We start from the raw sequence: 19,494 nt of genomic DNA on the forward strand, positions 1-19,494 counted from the left end.
CCTAATAATCACTGTTGCCTCTATATGTGCTTCTATGGCAGGGGTCTGCAACCTTTGGCTCGCCAGATGTTACGGACTACAAATTCCATGGTGTCTGGCTATTGCCTAATCTGGTTAGGGATGATGAGAATTGTAGTCCAAAACATCTGACCTAAAAAACTTCCAGAGGACTGGGTTTTTCTTTGGAGACAGAGGCTTAAGACAGTGCCCGGTACGAAATGATTAATCTACAAACAAAGGGTCTTAACTCCTCTCCAAAACGTACCCTTAAAGATCCGAACTCATCTATGGGGAGACATTATGAACTCACCTCCTCAATTGCAACAAATGACACTCACAATCCTGATTGAAAAAATATATATGTATATATATCTTTTTATTTTATTATGATAGATTCTTAAAACCCTTTTATTAAAAACCTAAAAAAAAACAGTATATCAACCACAACAAATCCTAATGTGCTAAACAAAAAATGAAACTAACAATGAAAAAAATCAGCAGAAAAATTGCTTGGGAAGCAGTCCTAAGGTAGGACCTGGAAGATTCTATATACTTGTGAGATAGAAACTACACCATTTAAAGATAAAAAAAAACAGAAAACCAATTACTACAGACAAAAAGTGTTTCTCTCTGTGGTTGCTATTGAAATTATTAGACAAAACAATCAATTGTATACCTAACAAAACACATGACATGAAAGAAATATAACAATAGCATCTAAGGTAAAACACACATTTGATGTCTAATCTGGAATCTCTCATACAATTACTGAGATACTTTGAGTAATTCTAAGTATGTAGCAGCTATTAGTGCCTTATTATTCTTGGGACAACATTCTCACAAAAACGTTAACCCGACATGTTTCATTCCCATTAACCTTAGAGAGGATAAGTAACGGGAAATTCATCAGGGGAATATTTTACAAACACCAGTTAGCATGTCAATTACTGGAGAAATTCCGTATACATTCTGTGAAACTTGATACAAAGGAGTGAGGGTAGCTCATTTAGGGTGGCTACTTTTACTGTGAAGTTCCAACCTGAGGGATGGAAAGGAAAACAGGGCGAATCAGTTGTGTACCTTCGGAGCAAACACTAAAAATAGTAGTTTGTTTACCTTTAGAGCTATTGACAAATGAAAGGCTTACCTCTCTGCCAATTTATGAATAGTAGCAGGGGTAATCGCAAGGTCTACTTGAGAAGGAGGTCTGCTCTCTGAAAAGTAGTCCTAAACATCTGAACATCTGGAGAGCCAAAGGTTGCAAAGTACAGTAATGCGTTAATTGCACGCAGTCGTGCGTAAAGCAAAAAGCGGTTTCTTTTCAGGGAGCTGTAGCTGCTCAGGAAGGGGGTTGAGGCGATGAAGAATAAAGTTCTACTCCTTGAGGAGGGCCTACCCTTGCGAATAGAGCAACTTTCGGGGTTCAGGAATAGCTGGAAAGCGCAGGCTAATCCGGCCAAGGTGAGTATCTTTTAAAGGATTCTCATGCGTAAAACAGATGGATGTGCCAGGGGGCCACCGGTAAGTTTCCGTGTCGGGACAGTAGCCTTTTCTCAGCTCTCGAAGAAAGGAGAAGGATAGTTCCAGTGCAGCACGTCTCAGGAAATGGTGGGGCAGGTCTGCAGGCACTTACAGCAACAGTCACCACAGCGGCTGACACAGAGACCTTAAATGCTCGCGGCATGGCACACTCTCATAAATCGCAACCCAGAGGAGCTAAGACAATGAGTTTTGGTGGGAGAGGGCCCAGGACTACAAGTAATCAATTCCCAAAGTCTCGAGTCTCAATTCGGGATGGCAGCGTTCCTGTGCGGTACCCCGGTTTCTAGCTGGACAGTTCAGTGGATGGGCCAGGAACACTTCTGAAGGGGCTCTTTGAGAGGAAAAGCAGGAGGTTCCGAGAGTAGTTGCTCCCACTACTCCAAAATGGCAAAGCCCCCTTACAGGCCTTCTTGGTGCAATGAAGAAACAGTGTTCTGAAGGGACAACAGCGGGGTCAGAGTGCCAAACCTTCATAGCACGTCACCGGCGGTTCCTTCAGTCTGCTCTCTCATTCAGGATACTTGGCTCCTTCTGTAGTTCATTGTAAACTTAAGGTGATCGACCTGGAATGGATACAGAGCCCCTTCTCTTATCCAAGATTCGTTTCACGCTCAAATCTAGGATAACCAATGAAAGATCTGCTCTCTTGCATGCACGCCCGGCATGGGCCAATCATGGCCCACAGTGGTTCCAGTCATTGAGGCCTATCAGACATACGGGCACCAGTAGTGTGGATTGGGACCAGACAGTCCCAACCCTCTTCCTGGGCACAACCACCCGTGGCATGCAGGAGCCCACGAAAGATGTGTTTTTCACAGGAGGCTGCATGCCCAAGTAAGGAATACCGGGGTTTTTCAACCTGATGGAAGACAAAGGGACAAAATGGCCACATGACAGAACAAAAGACTTCATGGCACGGCCATTTTCGGCACCGTCCACAATCTTGAGCCAAACACAGTGAAGGCGGCATGGTCCGTAAAAATACTTTAAAAGTAAACTGCTGCCACCAGTTCGTCCTAGGAGCACTTGTACAAACACCAGAAAATCCTTAGAGGGTTGCTAGGGCCATAAAACAAAAGGACCCCCATGCGCTGCGCTGTACTGTAAGATACTTGGCACATAGATAAAAAGTTACCAAGAAATGGTAACATAGTCGAAGACGAAGGGACATATAGTTGCCCAGTACTGACAACCTGAAGGACGTGTCAGTTTCCCCATAACAAGTGAGCGAAACCCCAGAGGAGAGCAGCCGAAGGCTGTGCTCCACTGGAAAAAGTCAGGTTAAGTTAGCCAAACAAAAGCAAAAAGTTTGGGGGTTCACAAATGGAGGGAAAATTGCACCTAAAGGAAATCTTTCCTAGCAGGTGTCTAAAAAAGTATTTATTTTTTAAAACTTTGGTTTATTGACTTTGTATAGCCAGCGTCTTGGGTCACTTCCTTTGGCATGGGCTTTGAATGATTCGCTCACATTTTGGCCTGATATTAATGATTCCAAAATATCCAGCTTAGAAAAATAGTAGATAAAGAAATCGGGTAATTCCCATTCTCCTCTTTTTAAGGCTGAAAATTATTGACATTGAATACAATCCTTTTTTAGTTCCTATATAAAAAAATAAACAATAGACTTACATTTTCTGAAATAGCTATTGGGGGCTTCTAAACTAGTTAACTGAGAGAAAAACATGATTTTCAAAAGTATTAACATCAGATTGGCTGTAGCTTACAGGTCTGATTGCCATTGAGGGAAGGAAATCCTGTACGTGAAACTCATATCAAGGGGACGATCTGCTGCACTGTATGTTTTGTTGTCCCTTTTATGTTGGATTTAGACGCAGCTATTTCATCCCCATTCTATTATCTTTAGTCAACGTCGCTCAGGTTTGTTGTATCTTCAGTTGCTTCTAAATGACTTTGTGCCACAGGTAAATTATCGGCCCCTGCCCGGAGAGTGCGCCCATCTAATACTGCTACTGCTCTAATGTTCCTGTTTTAGTTGTTGAATTACCTGACCTTGGGAGAAAGGGAGTCTATTAAGCCCTGTTCTTGTTTTGATGGTTTTCTGATTTTGATTTACTGTTGTTCTATTTATGCTTTTATGGATAAACATTCTTTTTACCTGAACTAAAGTAACTTGTTTTGACATTTTCACACGAGGAGGACTTCCAATAAGGTACAAGGTGTAAACCAATGGTTCCATATTGATCTTACATAGTTTAGTAGCAACACTTAATTGAAACTTCTATTTGCGATTCAAAGTGATCTATATCAATAGATATGTGTTTTTGTTTTTCTTTAAGTGGTGATTAACTATGCAGTGTGTTTGAAGGTTTCCGCTTTTGAGCTGTTATCCTTATATGCTGACAATACAACATCCGTGGCTATGCTGGACATGCCTTCTGTAGAACATGTGGGATTAGATGTGTAAACTAGTAGATCGAGGCTATATAGGGCATCCAGCCATTTGAAGTGCAAAGTGTTATTAATGAAATCTTGATGAGAGTCATTGCTAAGAGCTCCACGTAGATGTTCATTAAGCATTGTCGCAGGTGACACCCCTACCTAGTCCCGCTTCGTATTTTACATGAGCGAGTTACTCTGTTGTTCCGCGCAATCCTTGCCCTCGGGTTCTTATACAGGGCTTATATCACCTTGAGAAATTGACCTGAAAAATAAAAAATTTCTGTCTAACTTGTGCCACATCCTAACTCTCATGGATGCATCAAGGCCAGGGTTTAGCAACACTTCCCCTCAGTAGCAGGTAGCCCCTACCATGCTCAAACATGCCCGCCCACAAAGTCCAACACTGTTACAGAGATGTTGGAAAATTTACGATCAATCGCCGGCCTTCCTTGTGTAGAAAAAGCCCCCACATCTGCGGTTGCCACTCATACACCGCCGACCACAATGCAACACCGAACAGCTTCCTCAGCGGTTACTATTACGCCTTTTACCATCACCGAGGCAACAAAGCCAATTGTATGGATATATCATTGAATAGCTTCTAATGGGTAAGGATCCAGGTGGACCCTGCACCCTGATCCCACTCGATCTCTCTGTGACCCTACGAAGAGATACGATCTGCTCACCTGGAGTAGTTTATAGAGTGCACTATTCTGCCATTGGCTGCGAAACGAGGTCTAAGGTTGAGCCAAGGTTTCTGTGCTCTAGCACCTTGGGGCATCTCATGTGCTAGATGGAATTACCCATAATGATCTCAGACCCAAACAACCAGACAGAATCTGGCAAAGTAATACTTTATTGTCAGCATGAATAAAGTAGGACAATCAGGCGAACAACAAGTCCCAGTCCACACACTCACACTTCTAGTTACACAAAGACTTTATACCTCAATTACGTCAGCTATGATGTCAACCTACGTGGCAAACTGTAAAACCTATTGAGGGGAGGGATTGGTTAAGGGAACATATGTATCTATATATCATATAAGTGATAGTGCTTTCACTGGATGCCCCTTATCTGGTAGGCACACCTTGAACCACCTCTAAATACGTATAATACTGATTATAGCAGAATAATAGCAGCAGATTGGCCTTTGCAAAATTGTATAGCATGTTGCTACATAGACCATCTGATTGGTCGGCATTCTCTCCCAACCTTGGACTTTCAGCTTGTTAGCAGCAGGTAAGCAAAATGAAACTCGGGTGCAGAGAACAACGTCCGACTACTGCCCACTTGCCCAATTAGAGCATCATCTCTCATCGGTCAAGTCCCAAGCCAAAGCGTCTTCTTTATATTTGACCTTGCAGCATGCTGTCCTTTCCGGGACATTCAAGGAAGTGTAGGTACACCATTATCTTTATCTAGAGCTTATGAATAGCCATTGTTTTCAACTTCTGAATCACATGTGAGTAGACCACGAGTTTGTCCATCTCGACCTTCTATTTACTGCTATTTGATTAACTGGGCTGGGTGTTATTAGTCTTCTTGGCCTCTGGAGACCTGCTCACTCCGCCTTGCATAGACTTTTTGCATCCTTGATTATCCAATACGTGACTTTCACAGAAGTTTTCTTCTCTGCTTAATCTAAGAGAAATATGTCTTACTTACCTGGCCTATTATATTGGCTCCCTTTGTGCTTTGCAATTATCCCTTGATGTGGCATCCTTGGTCCTAGGCCAATAGACTCTTCTGTGTTCCTCAGATGAAGCTGTCTTTCCTGCATCTCTTGATTCTGCAGCCCTGGTCTGTCTCCGAGTTAGCTTGAATGGTTTCAATACGAGTCGGATGTCCATCTTCCTGTCATGGGAAACTTTGCCACGCTATGTTTTCTTCTGCAGCAAGCTTCTATGGGCCTCATCATGAGCTGGGGGGGGGGGAGTCCTTAAAAGTGGTGGTAACAGTAATAGCGCCGCCAATACCTCTCCACCGGATCATGAGTCTGTGCAAACACCGCCGACTGCAAAAAGCAGCCATTGCTATTACAACTGGCGCTATTACAGATGGTGCAAATACAGCCGGCCACACGAGGCGCAAACACAGCCGCATCACAAGTCCATGTCCGGCACTATTACTGCCATAAACCAGCGCAAATACAGCCGGAAACACAGAGCAGTTACCTCCAGCTTCCAGCAGGAGGTAAATCAACAGGTGCCTGAAATTAAGCCACAGGTAATCCAAATACATCACAGAGAGCTATAAAAAAAGGCACACCCCTTCCAAAAACACTGTTTCCCACACTATTCTGCCATTAGCCACTGTGAGCTGGGAAATTGCTCATGCTGTGTCTGGAAATAGAGAGGCAGGACAACTAGGCTAGGGCACAGGGAGTAAGAGGGGGAGGAGGAGGACAGCACAAGCAAGGTGTGCACCCATCCCCATGGTCAAGCCCTCACCCTGGACCCTCATTGACAACCAGTTGGTAAAAGTGTCCCGTCTGAACAGAAAGACCAGCACAGACCTGCTCACCAAAATCCAGGATTACATAGGGAGCCGGATTAACATCCATACAGCTGTGCCCCCAGTGCTTAAGCTAGTGTCAGTATTGCAATTTCTAGGTATATGCACTTTCCAGCATTCTGTGGCCATGCTGCAGGGCATGACACAGCTCACATTCTGTGCAGTGTTGGCCCAGGTGACGGATGCCCTCCTGCGGCATGCGCAACACCACATCGCACTGCGTACCACCCCAGCCCAGAGCAATGCCATGAAGGCAAAGTTCTATGCCATAGCCCAATTGCCTAATGTGATTTCAACGCCAAACTGCACCCATGTGGTGTTGGTGGCCCCCCAGACCCGTGAAGCAGTGTACTGAAATCGCAAGCACTACCACTCCCTCAATGTGCAGGTGACATGCAACCCCAACCTCATCATCACCCACTGCTGTGCCTGCTAGCCAGATTCCACCCACGACTCCATGGTCTTACAGAACAGCACACTGCCAGGATACATGGAGAGGCACAGGGGACAACGGACCTGGATAGTGGGTGAGTAAAACTGCCTGCATCTATGCACTGTCAAACACCTGACCAAATTTGGGGGGTGGGGGTTCGGACAATGACACAAAGCATGGCATGACAAGTAAATGCAAACACAGTACCTGGCCAGCTCCCGCACAAATGACAGTGTACAACCCAGGGAGCATGCACATGTTGAACACGCCTGGATGGACATGCAGATGGACACATACTGCAGAAATAATCCCCCACAAATGTCTACAGGTACCACAATGCATCATGCATAATCAAAAGCAATAACAAACAAAGTCCCACATTCCAGCACACAACAGCAGCACTGCCATTGCCGCACCCATGTACCGCCATGCCGCAGCCGCAATGCTGACCCACTGCCCCCAGAAGCATTGGGAATGCCGATAGGCAACCCAGCTAGCCACAGGCACAAGAACAATACCCAGCCACAGGACAGCCACCGGGTACATGCCACCGACAGACACATCACAAAACATTTGCTGCGACGTAACCGGGTGCATGTGATGCCAATACAATGCATGATACTAGTGACACTGCATGCACAGGCATGGTACGGGCACATGCCATGGGATGTGCCCCATATGCATGCTGCGATGCCCTTGGGCTGTATGTGCGCTATACAAATATAAAAATAAATAAATGATTATCAGGATCTTCACCCCAATCTGACAGTAATTCACAGTCCTCACCTGATTCGTCCTGACTTGTTGAGGATTCCTTTCTTCTCCTTTTGAAAGGCTTCTTTTTCTTGAAGAAGAGATACAGCCTGTCTCGAAGGGAAGCCATTATGTCTGCCGAGGAGTGCCTGCGGACTAGGGTCCACTTCTCTGAGACAGCCAATAAGGGGAAAAGCCTGTGTGGCAGAAAAACCCCTGGTAGTCTTTGGCGTGGTATGAGTCCAAACCGGAAGTCCAGATAAGATATGCTTGATCCGGAGTGAAGGATATGTGAGTCCAGGTAAGATATGCATGGTCCTTAGGTGAGGGATGGCGTGTCCTAGGGTATGTTAGAGAGGAGAGCTCCGTAATGAAACAGGCTGGGAAACCAGAATAGAACACATGGGCACAAGGAGACAAAGGATGCTTGGCACAAGATAGGCGCAGAAGGCGCAAGCCCAAGAGAAGACGAGGGAGACCCTGGGAAGGGGGAAACAGCAAGAGACCAGGAGAAGCCCAGAGGATCGGCTGAGGAGCTGGAGAACACAGGAGAACCTGAGCACAGCGCGGGGAGAGTAGAGCCTGAGAGCCCCGGGAAGTTTGTGGCAGCAAGCGTGAAGGGAAAGAGCAGGAAGGTAAATTCAGGAGTGAGGGGCACCTAAACTAGCGCAAAACCCGTAAGGAATCCAAGTGGGTTGCAACGTGCAGACACAGAGGAATGAATCCAGTTTATTGGACGCGGCAGCTGCCATGAGGAAAAACCGTTAGGCCGCTACTGCACGTTACGGTCTCTCCCAGATTCGCCACGGTCGACCGCACATGACAATGATGACCATTGCCATGATGCTGTGCAAGTCCACTCCCACACATATCACAGGGTGAAATGTCTGTTCCTCTCCCCATGCAGGTGACTCCGGATACCCGCAGCTGGTTTGGCCAATGACCCCTGTGCGTGATCCACGAACACCGCACAACATCACCTACAACAACGCACATAGCAGGACACGTGTGTGCATTGAACGCACCTTTGGACTCCTGAAGGCATGTTTTCACTGCCTAGATCGTTCAGGCTGTACGCTTCAGAAAATGTTGGAAAAATAGTGCTTATGTTTGCCATTCTACACAACATCTGCATGAGGAGGAATGTGCACCTAACCCCTGATGTGGACATGCCACCCCCAGAATATGATGATGAAGTGCCTAGTGCAGGGGCCACCACTGGCAACATCAGAGATGATGTGAGGGATCGGAGACTGGCTCGCCAGGCACTGACTGACAATTTCTTTTATGTCATTTCACTTGCACATGCCATGCAACACTGTGTGACTGTCACCACTGTAAATAAACCCCACAATGACACAATCAGGAATGTCCTCGCATTGATGTAGTTCAACTGTTTTATTCTATGTGCCCCAACTACCCCTTTCCCCCTAACCCCACCAACTTCCCAGCACACTATCCACCATCCCCTCCCACCACCAACTCCCCAGCACACTATCTCCCCTACCCCCACCAACTCCCCAGCACACTATTCCCCCATCCCCCTCCCACCACCAACTCCCCAGCACACCATCTCCCCTACCCACACCAACTCTACAGCACACTAGCCCCCCTCCCACCACCAACTCCCCAGCACGGCCACTCGTGGGTGTCATGGAGGTTGACGGAACGGAGCCGGCCACAAGGTTCTGCTGATGTTGCAGTTAATTTCCCTGTCGGATGGCTTCAGCGAGGGCAGAGACACTCTCCGTCAGTTTACGCACAGGTTGGGCATATAGCATCAGGGCAGATGTGTTGGCACTCGTCTCTGCCCTGTTGCTCACCATTCGCTGCACAAGCCTGAGGGTGGCCCTCTGGAGGGTATCCCTGATGGCCTGCAGATGTGCAGAGTGAGTATGACTGATGGCCTCCATCTCCCGCTGTCTTTGCTACATGGCGTCCAGCCTTTGCAGCAGCACGTTACCAGGTGGACTACGCGGTCGGGAAGGGGGGCTATACACTGGGCCAGGGCTGTATGCGGGTGAGCCATAGGATGCAGTGTCCACATCTGCCACGGGTGTTGATACACGATGGCAGCGTGGAGGCCTCCCTGGAGACTGTGGGCCTTGGCCAAGTGTTTAATCTGGGCTGGTGTCCCCCTGTGGCTCCTTAGTGTCACTGGAATCAGGTGTTGGATCCATGTCCATGCTGAGGGCTGCAGCTGTGGGTGCAGCTTGGCCTGCACTGCTCCTGGTGTATGGTGGTTTTGCTGCAGGGCCTGCAGTGCCACCGGCAGGCATGGCCTTGCTGGCTACAGGTGTGGCACAGCGGTCCGTGGCCGACAATCTTATGGGCTTTCGCGGGCTGCTGGTGGCAGACCTTTAGGGCCTTGTAGCGCCACTGCCTGATGGGCCGGCTGACTCCTCCTCCTCCTCCTCAGGTGCCTGTAGGGGACATAGGACATTGCGTCAGGTATGGTTCCACCACGTGTATTGGCATGCATATCATGATTACAATGGTAATGAGTGTGACCCCAGACATGTGGCCAAATTGTCATTTTTGGCCATGGGAAGATGCATGTGGGCCCACCATCAAGGGGTTGCTTGTAGCGATGGGTGTGTGACCAATGGCCTGTTGGTCATTGGCCTTCGTTTGGGGCAGGGTGTCCATGCTGGGGCGGATTTAGTCTGACATGCATGCTTGTGGTCTTTCATGGCCCCACATCCCCTCCCCAGGTGGCAGTGACATGGTGGGGTTGGGAAGGTGGCCTGCCCCATGGCACCGTTCATGGCTCTTTGGGCCACTGCTACACAGCCAGCAGGGCTGTTCTGTGGTGCACAGTGCTACATTCTGGGGTGAATGCTGCACAGTGTCATGGTTGCACCTCAACCGGCTGGCGCAGGGTACGCCAGTAGGGATGAGGTGAATATGGCATTTGTTTCGTTCACTTGCCTGCCCTTCCCGCTGCTGTGACGCTCTGGGGTGCCATTGGTACCCTGCCCCATGGCTGCTCTGGGGGTGCTGATGTGGTGGCCTGTCACTGTGCACTGTCAGCATGCCCAGCTTTGGAGTCTGCTGACGTGTGTCCCTGTCTACTGGGGTTTCCTAATCTGTGTTGTCATTTGTGTATGCATTGCAGGGTTGTGGGGGTCACTCACCTCTTGCCTCCTAGCTGACGGCTCCCACCCCTGCACTGCCATCTCAAGCATCATACTGCATTTCTCCTCCAATGCAGTAAGGACCAGTGGCGTGGCAGGCCTCTTTCTGTCGCCAGGGACTCCCAGCAGTGTTGGGACATTAGTCCCTGCACCCTTACCCTCCCACTGTTTTCAGCAGTCCTCACCATCACGAGGTACGCTGGACACTGCTGGCAATGTTGGTCCATATGGCTGTGCACCGCTGCCCACGAGTCTTCCTCTGCCGGCTCCATACAGCTCATCACATTGCCCCACTGCCTCGTCTGTCAGGATCACAAGCTCACCCTCGTTGAACTTGTGCTTTCTGAGGCGATGTTCGAACCCCTTGCCTCTTAGCCTCTCCTGAGACATTTCCAATGGTTTGCTATGCTAGATGGCTTCAGGAAGTGGAGATATTTCATGGATTGTCTTTTTCAAATGGCCGCAGTGATGCTTCCCGTTCCAGTGGTGACGCAATTTCCGCTGGCGCTAATAGCGCCAGGCTCGCCAGCAGTAGTGTTATTAGCGTTGGTTTTCCAGTGGTAGCCCTTATTGCAACGCAATTATCACCAGGTGCTAATAGCGTTACCGTCAGAGTCTGGAGAGTGTGCATGCCAGGTTGTGATGCAGGCTGATACCGCCGCACAACCCAGAGGTAATGCTATTTGCACCCAGCGGTAATTGCGACGATTTGCCATCCAACTCCCGATGAGGCCCTATATGTCTTAAATACCTTGCATTTCTGTTTATGTCCATTCACGTAGTCTCCTCTCACTTATCTCTGTAGTGCATATGATTTCTTTGCATTCGATTACATGTTTCTCTTATTTCTTCATTGACATCTTTATCCTTCAAGAATGTGCATATCGTTTCAGTGCATCCGTGTGTCTTTCTTTCATGACGTCACTCTCATCCCGTCCGATTTCACTTATAGCTCTTCGATGTCCAATGGTGTGTGCAGACATCCTTCCATCCTTTCAATACGGGGGCACATTCAATACGGTTGTCTGAGTGCACATCGTCTCTCATACACTCAATGCAGTATTGGGATGATACCTGGGGTCCCACATAGAGCTCTTCTCCTGCTTTTCCAGTGTGACGGAGGTGAGGGGGTGGGATCTAGGGATGGTGAGTCCACCTGTTCCTGTACATTTCTCTTGTGAATGTAGTGATACAACTTATCATGCATTTGCTGCACCTGGGACTTAATGCACCATACACCCTACATCTAATAAGCAATAAAGGCAAGTAAGAGGTCTATCCATTTCTCCCTAAATGTTTGTGAGCAAAACCTGTGTCGTGTTCTTAGCGTAGGCATGCGCTTAGTGTAGGTAGATAGACTGAAAAACACTGCACCTTTTGTTTCAAATGCCTAGTGTTGTTGTGTAGAAAGACAGTAGCAGTGCTCAGTGCAGGCAGACATACACATCAACTGTAAACACTTCACAATTGGTATCATGTTTTTAGCGCAGCATACAGCAAACACGCACTTCACAATTTGTATGAAGTGCTTACTTCAGTCAGACAGACTATAAGCAATACACTTTTTGTATCATGTGCTCACTGCAGTCATCTGCATACATTCTTGACACTGCACTATGTCTCTCTTTCCTGAGTGTTGGCATTGCAACGTCATTTCTCCCCAAGGGGAGCCGTTTCACACGAGGCATGGGAGATTCAGCCGCTACCAAACAGTCCCCCTAGGTGTGGTTTAAGGCGGGAGGACCTCATGGGGAGGGACTCCCCCGCTGGTGGCAAGTACGACCACCCGGGGTACAGCCCATTGAGTGTTGTCACTCCCCAACATTATCTAACCCTTCCCACTGCTCTGAACCAATTTATTGAATGTAAACCTACATATTGTTATAACACAGGCAATAAAGACAAAGACAAAGTACTAGAACGAAAAGATCACAGGAGACATGGAGATCGTTGGCTGCGCTAGTACTGGTACGAGGTGGCCCTGAGGAAGCATGAAGATAAAGACATTAACAAAAACAAAGGGCCTTATTACGACTGTGCCGGTCCGGAAACAACGGTGCTGGTAAGCCTACCAGCACAGTTCATTCTGGTGCTGTCCCGCACACCAAGGTCAGACCTGTCACGCGGGACAGCACCCGCTCGCAGAGTTCTCACAGAAGCACTGGAACTGTTGTTAACGGTGCAGTGCTCCCATGTCCCCATTGCCATGGAGTCCTATTAGACTCCATGGCAATGGGGACTAACAAAATTACCAGTGTCTGACTTTCCGGCCACCGGACTCAGAATAGCCCGGTGGCACTGGGAAGTAAGGCGCCGGTAATGTTTTTCAGGTCAGGCTGCAACCTGCCGGCATTACCGGCAGGGTAACCGCCCGGCCCGTAATGAGGCCCAAAGACTTGTACAATCCGCCAGCACGGGACTCAATACATTGTACAAGGAGAGACGATGGACTAACAAACCTGTCAAACACAGCCGGGAGAGGCAATAGGTGCGGAAACCAGTGACAGTTTCAAACACTGTGGGCAGCCCAGAGTAGCAGAAGAGTGGAGGACGCCGGCAAAGCATGGAGGCAGTTCTCCGAGAGTGTAGCTGAAGCAGACCCGAACGTGAAGCAAGAGAGAATAACCGAGCAGCTGACCAGAGTGCAGAGCCACCACAGTGTTGTAAAGACCGGAGTGAGAAGCACAGTGCAGCGGAGAGAAGTACCCCAGTCCCAGGAAGTCCCAGTGGCGTGCCAGAATCCCTTAGAAGGTAATGGAAGGTACAAGATACCCAGAGGGGACAAGGGTGTGGAAGATAGATGGGTCGGGACCCTAACCGGTATAACACGAGCATCCAAGGAGAGCTTCCTCATCAGTGGCGACAATAATCCCACTGACCACTAGAGATGGGACAGAGACCCAAACCATTGCAAAATAAGCATCTGAGGAGAGTTTTTTCATTACAGAGCCGACAAAAGCCCACTGACCACCAGAGAAGGGTTGGAGACCCAAACTATTGGAAACTAACCATCTGAGGAGCGCTTCCTCGTCACAGTGATAAGCCTGAACACCAGAGAAGGGTCTGGGACCCCAATAAAAGGTAACTGAGCAAGCAAGGAGAACGTCCTTGTGGCAGTGGCAACACTTAGTCTAGTGACCAACAAAGAAAGGTTTTGATCTTTGCTAACACCAAAACAGAATGGAAAAGTGTTTATTAAGCTGAACATTGTGGGAGGGGAGTTGTGTTAAAAGATGCCATGGGAAGGGAGTCCTTCCCCCTGGCCTTGTTGTGAACCGTGTCAAGAAATACCAGGAGAAGAGAGTCATTCTCCTGGTCCTGATTTGGGAGTTGTATTAAAGACGGCAGGGGAAGGGAGTCATTCCCCTTAGCCTTGTTATGAACTGTTCCAAGCAATATCAGAAAAAGGGAATCATTCTAACCCTAGTCCTGAACTGAGACTTGTCCTAGAGGCACCATGGGAAGGGAGTTATTCCACCTGATATTGTTGGAAACTGTTTAGATCTACACCAGGAGAAGGGAGCCATTCTCCTGGACGTGGAATTGTATAAAAGCTGTGTGTAAACCACAAGCCAGGGCAAGGGAGTCATTCCCCCTGGCATTTTTGTAGCAAGAGAACATTCTATTGAACATTATCAGAGCATCAGGAGAAGGGAGTCATTCTCCTGGAGAAGAAACTTTCTGATAGATTTTCCTTTAGTTGTACTGTGAGGGATAGAAGTAGTTTGTGACACAGGACGTTGGAGTTTGTTTTGACGGACATTCTGATGGACCTTTTGGTATTAGTTTTAAGGCAGGGAAACCCCTCTTAGAAGATATGGCTAGGGAGTGCCTTTTTGTGCACAAAAAGAAGTCTATAATCTTGGGCGCTTTGAAACACAATTTACTTTATGTATAAGCGCCTTACAAAGGCACAATAAATAAATAAATATAACCACCACCATACCACCTTTGTGTCAGATTTCTTATTCGACACACTTACAGCAGACAGACCGTAAAAACAGCACTATTTGTATAAGGTATTTAGGCAGACTCACATTCATAGACAGGAGGGTGTGCTGCAGACAATTCCTCCTGTTATGTGAAATGATAACTTTAAGCACTTCCTTTCAGGCAAAAGTTACATTTTTCTGTGAGTCTCATACTACACGCCTTGTCATCTGGCTGTCTGAGAGAGCTAATAATCTTTCTAACCAGACCCAAAAAAATGCCTTCTAGCAGATCGACAACCAATACCATACCCTGTCGATCAGAAGTAATATAAACTATTGCACTGAGATCCTGACTGCTGTAATACATTATATTTTTAATCCCATGCAACAGAGATAAGAGTAAAGGGACATATACATAAAAAGCACCATCAGGAATATTTTATTAGTGACACAGTGAAGGAAACGGTTATTAATCAATTGCTTGATACAGGAGACATAAAATGCACAGTCATCAGAAAAGTGATATTATAAGACAGCAGAAGAAGAAAGTAGGGTGAGAAATCCAGACATAGAACAGAGACTGTAAAAGGCAGAAGGAAAAGAAGTCATGTTGAGACTGGGCACAATGGGCCATGTGACTGTTCGGAACCATACACCACACGTGGTTCACTCGCTCTGTGGCACAGACCAATTAATAGGCAGCATGACAGGATAGGCCAAAGGTGAAACTGTAACTGTTCACGAAAAAGCAAGACGGGTTCATGTTTCAGCATATTCCGATTGTTAAGACATTACGGGGTACCCGTGAATGTGACATTCATGGATACCACGTGTGGCATCTTCAAGTCTTACCAGTGTACCCCAAGAACGCATTAACTGCTCTGTGTAACTATTGAAGCAGCATTACTCCCAGGATTGTGTCACTGTGACTGTAACCCCATTAAAAGTCACAATGTAACACATTGGCACATGCTTCTAACCTGACTTTTTGTTCACTCCCTGCACTCATGATCTTGGCAATTCCCTAAAGAGTGCCAGAAATGTAAATGAATGTGCATTACATGGAATTAGAGCTAGCTGTGCTCTCTCTACCTCCCTGACTCTCAAAGGGGTCCCAAATGATTTTTCTTTGAACATCAATTTTCCATGGCTGTGATCCAAGCATCATTCCTAAGCCAACAGATTCACCTCTACAAGCTCATGTTAATGAGATGGAGTATACATTACTAGCAAAGTATGACCACACTTGGTGTGAAACTGTTTTTCTTTTACTGTACTTGCAATAAGGCATTCATCATTTTATTCATCAAGGATTGACTTAATTGATCACATTAACTCTTTAGTGGCTTGTATGTTTCTTTAGTTAATACTGCTCCTTTAAACCGCTAAACCGGAAGCTTGATTCATATCAAGCTATACATTCCGTCCTGGTGTTAGGAAGGAAACCACATGGTAGTACTTTCTTCAATCGCAAGCAAGAGTACCATGGCAAATATTGTGTTCAATGGGGGCTCGTCCAGGATGAGCTCTGGTGAGGCAATGTGATTTAGTGGTTTAAGGTGTCACATATTCTCAAAAGGAAGGGTTGGAGGAAAAGTGTACAAATCCCCAGATCACACAATCTTGCCAAGTGCATAGGTCAGCATTATAACCTAGTCACCATACCACATGCCTTCCTACAAACTACAGAAGTGACAAAAATATTATTGATCAATTTTGCAAGAGTATTTTTTTTGCATTTACATTGCATGCAGGAAAAGCACTACTTAAACCTTTTCTGCATAAACATAGCTCACAACTATGACATTACGGTCATTGTCATGAAGGTATGCTTAATACATTTGACCTTTGGAACACATACTATGCGCTCTTAATGCCCTCACCAAGCACTGGTCCCCTTTTAGCTCAATCGGGTGAGACTTAATTGATTTCATGATGAGAAGATAGGCTGGAAGGAGAGGTGACAAGCCTTCAAGTCGCTCTTGCACACTCCCAATTCCCCAATTGACCGCAGTTACTCCCTTATTTTATAAGAAATCCTAATTTTACAAGCAGTTCGCTTGATTCTGTCCAACACTAATTTTGCACATCTTCTTGGAGTATGTACAACGTAATTACAGTCAGTTTGCTCAAAAGTTACCATACACATCATTTCCACGTATTTTCATCCACTGCGACTGGCAGCGGATTGGTTTCGGATTATCGTGAAGTGAGCATGCCACGCTGCACCATTCGATGGAAGACAAACATTTCCAGGTATCCCTTTCCACCAATGTGCATGTTATTCTGTGTGATCCAGGGTGCCCAGCACTGTGCTTCTATAACCGATAAGGAGCAGGAATACAATACAGTGCCATTGAGCTCCCCAAAAAAAGAGGTTAAGGGCGTCAAGACTTTGGGCTTATTTCTCTTTGTCAATGGAAGGGTCCTTTTGCTTCATGATTTGATTAAACCTCTCCCGGAAGTGCTGGTCCCTGCTGAGTCTCCTGGTGGTTTGTTTCATGTCTTCGACGGTGGTGGTTTCAGCTGGCGTGGCGATGAACGACTGCGAGTGCCGCACTGCAATACACAAACATAGATGAGGTGCAGAACCCCTGCAGTCCCAAGGTGATCTATGGCCGTGCTTTGGCTGGGGGTGTTGCCCCGTGTATTAACTAGAATGGCTCTCAGTGGGGAAGGGAAACAGCGCCAGTTCCTGGATGTGCTGGGTAGGAATTCCACACCTTCACAGATGGAGTGGCAAAGAAGGGAAAATATCTAGGGGTTCAAAGTGGAGACCTGGGCACTGTGTTCCTTTCAATCTAGTAGTTGACATACAGCCAGGAAAGGAGGTATTAAATATATGGTTACACCCCTGGGGCACCATAAGGGGAGATAGAAGTCCCCCCATTTGGAGGGTCCTCCTACTGAAGGCAATGCCCTGATCGCTACACCCCACAAAGTCAGGGAAAACCCTTGCGTCGCTCCAATGATGGGGACAGACAGGAGTTTAGGAACTTCTCTCTAAAGTGGACATTTCTCGTGGGGGATGCGGAGGGAGAGGGGCAGTCTGGTGGATTAACAGTTACATACCACTTAACACCCCCAAATGGTTTCAAAGATTAAAGGTTTTGATAGCCTCTGAATCTATAGGGCTGGGTTCTGAAAACTTTGACTCTATGAATATTTTAACCTACAAGTCCCATCAGCTGTAGCCAACACAATAAATGGCAGTGGCGGCTGGTAGGAGTGGCATCAATGTTTGCGTTGAATATGTGGGAGCGACCGAGCATAGCGAGGGAGCCCAAACCAACAAATGAACATTTGGAGGGTTCTTCCCGCAAGAACATTTTGAAAATAATGGGTTAAAATGGTGAATTCTCTCATTGACCCACACATTCATACATTCACACACATGCATTCTCTCATTAGCTTAGGCATTACATTTTTCACACAACATGTACTCACTCATTCACCCAGACATTCATAATTCACACAACATACAGTCTCTCATTCACCCAGGCATTCATACATTCACACAACAAACACTCACTTATTCACTTAGGCATTCATACGTTCACACAACATATACTCTCTCAATCATCCAGACATTCATATATTAACACAACATGCACTCAGTCATTCATCCAGGCATTCATACGTTCACACAGCATACACTCTCTCATTCACCCAGGCATTCATACATTCACACAACATACACTCTCATTCACCCAGGCATTCATGCATTAACACAACATATACTCTCTCATTCACCCAGGCATTCATACATTCACACAACAACATACCCTCACTCATTCACTCAGGCATTCATACATTCACACAACATACACTCACTCATTCACCCAGGCCTTCATACATTCACACAACAAACACTCACTTATTCACTTAGGCATTCATACGTTCACACAACATATACTCTCTCATTCACCCAGGCATTCATATATTAACACAACATGCACTCAGTCATTCATCCAGGGATTCATACATTCACACATCATACACTCTCTCATTCACCCAGGCATTCATACATTCACACAACATATACCCACTCATTCACCCAGACATTTATACATTCACACAGCATACACTCTCTCATTCACCCAGGCATTCATACATTCACACAACATACACTCTCATTCACCCAGGCATTCATGCATTAACACAACATATACTCTCTCATTCACCCAGGCGTTCATATATTAACACAACATGCACTCATGCATTCACCCAGGCATTCATACATTCACACATCATACACTCTCTCATTCACCCAGGCATTCATACATTCACACAACATATACCCACTCATTCACCCAGACATTTATACATTCACACGGCATACACTCTCTCATTCACCCAGGCATTCATACATTCACACAACATACACTCTCATTCACCCAGGCATTCATGCATTAACACAACATATACTCTCTCATTCACCCAGGCGTTCATATATTAACACAACATGCACTCATGCATTCACCCAGGCATTCATACATTCACACAACATACACTCACTCATTCACCCAGGCATTCATACATTCAAACAACATACACTCACTCATTCACCCAGGCATTCATACATTCAAACAACATACACTCACTCATTCACTTTGGCATTCATACCTTCACACAACATATACTCTCTCATTCACCCAGGCATTCATATATTAACACAACATGCACTCACTCATTCACCCAGGGATTCATACCTTCACACAACATATACTCTCTCATTCACCCAGGCATTCATGTGTTAACACAACATGTTCTCTCTCAT

At 46.5% G+C, this 19,494-nt stretch overlaps 1 protein-coding gene across 2 annotated transcripts in view; it reads right to left on the reverse strand.

The window, feature by feature from the left end:
• Window positions 1–15,137: 15,137 nt before the first annotated feature.
• PLEKHD1 (pleckstrin homology and coiled-coil domain containing D1) overlaps window positions 15,138–19,494 on the reverse strand; it is a 310,344-nt gene continuing 305,987 nt past the window's right edge. For both annotated transcript variants that reach the window (XM_069638581.1, XM_069638582.1), the window contains one exon: window positions 15,138–17,273. In XM_069638581.1, the coding sequence (XP_069494682.1) occupies window positions 17,116–17,273 (158 nt within the window). In that variant the 3' untranslated portion in view covers window positions 15,138–17,115. The remainder of the gene's footprint in view (window positions 17,274–19,494) is intronic.

Source organism: Ambystoma mexicanum, chromosome 14, assembly GCF_040938575.1.
Source record: "Ambystoma mexicanum isolate Mex_15411 chromosome 14, UKY_AmexF1_1, whole genome shotgun sequence".
NCBI lineage: Eukaryota > Metazoa > Chordata > Amphibia > Caudata > Ambystomatidae > Ambystoma > Ambystoma mexicanum.